This window comes from Mya arenaria, chromosome 9 (genome assembly GCF_026914265.1).
Source record: "Mya arenaria isolate MELC-2E11 chromosome 9, ASM2691426v1".
Classification (NCBI taxonomy): Eukaryota; Metazoa; Mollusca; class Bivalvia; order Myida; family Myidae; genus Mya; species Mya arenaria.
In genome coordinates, this window is record NC_069130.1 from 21120594 (window position 1) to 21127102 (window position 6509).

General features: G+C 34.7%; 1 protein-coding gene across 1 annotated transcript; it reads right to left on the bottom strand.

Moving 5' to 3' along the window:
- Nucleotides 1-264: 264 nt before the first annotated feature.
- Nucleotides 265-5763, bottom strand: LOC128203224 (phosphatidylinositol N-acetylglucosaminyltransferase subunit P-like). The gene is made up of 5 exons (XM_052904534.1): nucleotides 5699-5763; nucleotides 3646-3831; nucleotides 2726-2798; nucleotides 1868-1986; nucleotides 265-1387 (listed from the first exon to the last, which is right to left on the bottom strand). Exons 2-5 carry the CDS (start codon nucleotides 3719-3721, stop codon nucleotides 1284-1286), a joined length of 372 nt encoding a protein of 123 aa, XP_052760494.1. The 5' UTR covers nucleotides 3722-3831; nucleotides 5699-5763; the 3' UTR covers nucleotides 265-1283.
- Between the last annotated feature and the right edge of the window lie 746 nt (nucleotides 5764-6509).

Consider the following 6509-nt stretch of genomic DNA (forward strand, 5'->3'; position numbering starts at 1 on the left):
AGGCTCTGAAAACAACGTGACATTTGGAGTGATACCCATATAAAATAATATTTAGCATTTGACATAGTGACCTACATTTTGACTATATATATGCTATTTTCAGAAATTCATAATTACTAATAGCCTGCTAATAGGTGGCCGTACCAGGTTGTTTTATAATAAAATATTATATGCAATTAAATCGGAAACAAAAGTTCACTAACTCTGAATGATACTGGCAACCATGGTCATGGTTATGGAGAAGTTAAACAGACAACATTTTTAAATTGGTATCTTTTTATTATTGTTGTAAAACATATTACCCTAGTCATCAAGGAAAGACATAATATGCATGGTCAACAATGAGTTATGGTTGAGTGACAAATTTTCAAACATATGTTATTGGCACAACCATAATATACAGAGACACTTAAATAACCATTTACATCAAATAGTGTTGCAAGTTTAGGAACATTTGATCATATCATAAAAGTTTTAATAGGTCTTTCAGATTTTGAATATCATCTGCATTTCTGTATTAATAAATAGGGTTTAAGCAGAAGAGTTTTAGAAGGTAGCTGCACCCTGCCCACTTTTGGTAGCACTTTTTACAGGAAAAAATATATTATGAAATAAAGTGTGGCAAATCATTAGGAGTGTTAAGCCTAAGATACTGACTGTTTGGACCCTTCAACAACTGTTCATATAAAAAACAAATTATGCTCTTTTTATATTGTCTTTGAAGTCAATGATTTAAAAAGACTTTTCAGCAAAAGGCTGTAGCGCAATTGGTTGACTGACATTATCACGTGATGGTTCCAATATATTCAATAAAGGTTAAAATATCCATTAGTTTATGTACATGGATGAGTCCATGTAAATGTATAGATATAGTATCAGTTTGCTAATTTTTTCTTGACTGCAGCACCCCATTATGTTCTCAGGTTCGCCATCTCCTCACACCTCTATCTATGTTTTACCAGTTCCTCCACTTTGTTTTCTAGCTCATTGGTGCCACAACTTTACCCATACCTCTCACTTTGTCCAATTCCTCACACCTTGTTCTCTGGTTCCTTTCACATTTTTCTTTGGTTAACGGATTCCTCACATCTTGTTCTCTGGTTCACAGGTTTCTCACACTTCATGCTCTGTTTCATCAGTTTCACTGGCCTTATGTTCTGGTTTACATGTTCCTCACTGTTCTCTAGTTCACATATTGCTCACACCTCAAGTATTATATCACTGCCTCATACTGTGTAAAATATCAGTAACAATTAATGTCGTGTCAGATGCATACTACCACATCACAAGTACAGTTGTCTATTAACTTGTGAGACTGAAAGGTCTGATATTTGTGGAGTACTGTTCGCTGGTACTGGGTCTTCATTGGCAGGGTTTGCAAACTCATCTGCATAATAAAAATGATGGAGGAATAACATGGCAACAATCATAGAGGTTAAGTGTTTGTTTATTATAATGTCACCCCTCTCAAGTAAGTGACAGCCAATTGGTATTATGAGACACTTTTATGTATGAACATCTTTAGTCACAATACCTCTACTATATGCCAGGGTACTGGCAGGAGGGCAATCAATGCCAATTTATTTAACTAGCTTCTGGGTCAGAAACAAGTGATATTAGAAAAAGTTCTAGGCTTCATAGACTGAAATATTGTTTTTACAATTATAACACATGAGTCAGATTGTTAAGAACTTTGTTAAATCTAACAACATTGTTAATGACATCATTCTTAACTTTCAATTCATAGAACTTTTATGTGTACATTTGTGTTCTGCCGTATATCTCACAACCCCACAATAAGATGAGTTTTGCACCTTATAAATCATAGAAAGACTACAGCAGCCAGTTTCATCGTGGTCTTGCTTACCTGTGACATAAAGAAGTGAGTCCACGGGTGGTGTGCAGAGGTGAATATATCCAAACCAGGCTGGGTACGCCAGCAGCCACAGCACACACAGATAGCATGGTACAGCCACTGCCCAATATCTGTCGAGATAAAATATACTACAGACTTGCGTTTTGGTATATGAACGGGCCTAAAATCTCTGTTTACAAGACAAGTTAGATTCCACGACTAGTATCTCAGAAAACTATTTTAATGAATGTTGCACATTAAAGGTATAATGTTCAGAAAGGCACAGTCAAAAGTCAAAATAAGGTATACCACTGGGGATTGTTTTTTTTATAGGCTTTAAGTTGTAGATCTATAATATTAAATCTGTATAAAGGTCACACATTGATTATTTTTATTAACTCAACTTCATTTTTATTTATGGCTTCATTTCAACTCACTAAAAGATGTAGGAAATAACAAAAAAATGACACTAAGATAATTCTGATTTACGAATAAAATAAACTTCTATCTTTATTGAAATGACAGGTATTAGAAAATGAACCCACAAATTCACTAAACATTATTTTTTACATCTGATAATGTTGCTATGTAATCAATAAAAGCAGAGCCTTTAATAAAGAATTTGTCATTGTGTGTGACTATGCTATTACATGCTTTTTTCTACTTACATTAATACTAAAACAAAATGAATTCTATCTTGACTCTGTACAAAAGTTAATAAATATAAACATTTCTCTAACAGATACACATTACAAAACACTTCACAGTTTTAACTTTAAATGGTTGGTATATGATTCACTGTATTGAATTGTGTCAGTATTAAAGAGAAATACACTTATTATAAGTTACTTTCAAAGTGAATAAACTTACTTCTGTGGTAAATAGGAAAACCCGATAGCTTCCAGCCAGCTCTCTGGGAAATATGCCCATATCACATAAGCCACTGAAACAAAAAAACACCAAAATAATAATTACGTAAGCTACTGAAACAAAATAAACCCATATCACATAACGGTGGCCTCACTTCAACATGCCAAAGCTGCATTTTTTCCCTTTTGGAATTTTTACATTATTAAAATCATTAAGGCGAGCTGCATCTAACTGCAAAATGCCGAGACAATAGTCCAATGAGAAAATAGTGTTGTATTATGTGATCAAAATGTCGAGCAATAATTGGACATCTCACAGAGAAGCAAAAATGCCGAACCTTCTGAAATTGTAACTGTAAAAATTGTACCTTCAGCATTTTATAAAAAAAAAAAAATGTGATCAAATTACCAGAAATAAATACTAAAAACATTGCTACTGAAAACTTGGGATTTTGTAGCTTCGACATTTGGAAGTGAGGCCATCGATAAGCCACTGAAACAAAAAAAAAACACAATAATAATTACATTAGCAATTGAAGCAAAATACCCCCAGATCCATTGAAAACAAAATAATTCTATCATAATAGGTATCAGTTACATTTTGTAGGTATTGGCTAGTTGAATACATAACTAATTTTATTACAGGACATTCCTTGTTTTCAGTGTAATACAACCATAAGATATTTTTTCTCCTATTGCATTAGTGTAACATAACTTGGACAAAACATCCCAAATCATTTAGACAGATTCTCATGTCTAAGGTGGCAAACTAATATGGGATTTTTTGTCCACCCTGTCAAAATGATGTTGGATCTTTTGTCCATCTACATCGTAACATGTAGTCAAAAATAGCATGGATTTTTTTTTACATTGGATGTATTGTCCGGCTCCCAACTTATAGTTCTATAATTAAATACATACCAAATGCAACATATGCTGAGAGGTAGAGGACGAAGCCATAGATGGCCCTAACTGGAGTTGGGGAAGGGGAAGACATCACTCACACCTCACATTATAGCCCAGACTTCTTGATAAAGACAGATGAAATGTTTGAACAAGAATCATATTGCTCAAAGCTTCAATAAATTACAGGGTTGTCACTTCAACCTGAAATTGAACATAAAAAATAATAGCCCAGACAAAGTGTGGGACTCGAACCTACAACCGCTAGAACCAGGGGCGTGACCAGATTTTGATATTAGAGGGAGCGTACTTAAGGGCATAACATTTTAACTTTCTCACCTCCCTAAGAACCAAAATTTATTTGGTTTAAAGTGTTGGCAGGGGTGTTTAGGGACACTCCCCCAAGAAAATTTTAACAATCTCAAGTCAAAAATGGTGCATTTTTGTTGTATTTTTTTTACTTTTTTTCTCCTATATTGAAATAAAAAGTAAACTTGGATGATTTTAGGGGAGGAGGTTGCGCACAGGGTGTGCTCCTCATCAGGGTTTCCGCCAGCCCTTTATGGCTTGTCGGGCCGGACTTGCCTTCCGCTGGCAAGGCCTATTACCGACACGCATTAATTATGCCGACATGCTTTAATCCGCGTAGCGACAATCCTTATCAAAACAATCATCAGTTTTGACAATACACGATTTTGTTGCGATTACAACGGTTGCAACGGTTCACTGACAGCCAGAAGGCGTGTCGGGACTATTATGACATTTGTATCAGCCATTCAGGATCGACGACAGCATGAAGGCCAATTAACCAAACTCCTCCTATTCTTTATCAGAATAGGAATGTGTGAAAAACACCACCGTCGTAATTGCGACCTTCATCCCTATAATCATCTATGAACGCAAAGTAAACAATAAGTGTTAATTGATTTCGGTAACATAAATCATGTGTCGTTTTATTTTGTTTCTTAATCCCGAGTCCGTTTGTTAACCAATTATTAAATTATAATTAAGAACCGTGTTAAGATATCTGTGTTATTATAAACAAGGGTTATGCTATGTCGTCATAATTAATTGAGTCGCGTTCCCGTCTTTAGTTTAAAAGTGTAAAGTTATATTTTTTTTTGCTTATTATTAAACTTTGATTATTTCATCGTTCTTTTAATTTATTTAGAAAAAAGATAAATAAATCTGAAAATACACATTACACATTAAGTTATTATTTAGCCAACCCGGCCTTAAAAATATTAGCTGTTGCAGCTTTAAATACTGCTACACGAGCAGTCGCTTTGCTCCAGGCTCTTTTGTGTTCCAGCATGCAGCGTGCTTTACACGTTTTGATGTGACGTCAACGGTGTCAATATAAATAATACCCGAACTAAACGAAACATGATTCGATCAATATCGTCGATATTGTATTGTCGGAAAACTTGAGAAATACCAATAATTAAGGAAGAGAAACCATTAAACCTTTTCACAAATAATTTTAATGTTAATCGGACTTTAGTTGGTAATTCTAAATCATAGGAACATAACTGTAAACTTGTTTAAAATGCACCATTTTGGATACGAAATTGCACCATTTTGGATACGAAAATAAAAAAAAATCGACATCGGGAGGGGACAGCCCTCCCTTCCGACATGCCTTAGGAAATTCCTGGCGGAAACCCTGCTCATGAATCTGGTAGTGAGAAAACTAGCGTGATGCTCGACTTACTGACCTTACCGGGCAGTTGGTTCTTACCAACACACTATTCCTATATACATGTTTACAATATATTGACTATTAGTTCCGAAAGTCAAAGTCCCCACTATTCCCCGGACCTGGGGGGCGTGGTTACAATTGACTGGTGCATAATTGTTTAGACTTTAGACGATTAATATTATTAAACATGTATATCAGTGTATGAGTTTATCCGAAATAACTATCCGAAGTATCCTGGATGTGCAGATACAACAAAATGTTTTAAATACTATTGATAGAAATATTTGTCGTTTGAGTACAACAGAAAAAACAGATATGCTTATTAGATACACGTTGTCTAATATTTAAGAACAAATGATTGAATTATACCATATTTTTATTTTGTTGACAAGGAAATGTCAAAACTAAGGTGACATGCAACAGACAACAGTTTTGTTATATTTGAAGTGGTGCTAAAACCCGGTGCCCGAAAAGAAAGAAATCCCGTTATCGAAAGGCCCGGTATCAATGTCCACAATTATCTATATGTACTATGTAGATTTGTAAATCTTGAGTACATATACTTACGAATGAAGTCAACTTGCACATGATGTCCCAAATATTTCAAATGACGTTTTGGCGGGTTTTCAATATTAAGTACATATGTGTATGTCGGGTGTGCGTTACCATGGTATTTAAAGGGGCAGTTTAGAGAAAATGGCAATACAAACACATTCGGCATTAACATGAAACGATAGAAAATACTTAGCGGGTAAAAACGGTATACATATTGTTACACTTAACAACTCTTGTTATGTGTACGCCAGTCCTGTTTATTTTGGATCATCCCTCGTACCATTAAACAACGTTAGAAACTAAATAATTTAACTTAGAAGAAAAATAATATCAGTTGAAAGTAACCACTATATATCCGATAAAGCGATCAACTTCGGTATAGGTGTACAGACAATACGGTGAAAATGACGTTCAGCCTGATTTTGAAATAACAAACGTTACATTCAGTTTCCAGACTTAGACATATGGAAATATATAGAAATATGGAAAGTAGCCACTCGTCTGAGGTCGGAGGTATATAACCATGCATTTATTTACTGTCATGTGTCAATTAAAAGTAATAAGGCATGTAAAAACCAGAAGGCACTTCCGAATTGGTGTTATTTGCCCTTCCATCAAAAACGTA

Bases quoted from the DNA above. Each gene is read 5' to 3' on its own strand.
- LOC128203224 (XM_052904534.1), bottom strand. From the start codon at position 3,721: ATGTCTTCCCCTTCCCCAACTCCAGTTAGGGCCATCTATGGCTTCGTC. The intron at 1,987-2,725 runs GTAAGTTTATTC...TTATCTCGACAG, and splicing joins TTTTCCTATTTACCACAGAA to ATATTGGGCAGTGGCTGTAC. The intron at 1,388-1,867 runs GTAAGCAAGACC...TTTATTATGCAG, and splicing joins CTCACTTCTTTATGTCACAG to ATGAGTTTGCAAACCCTGCC.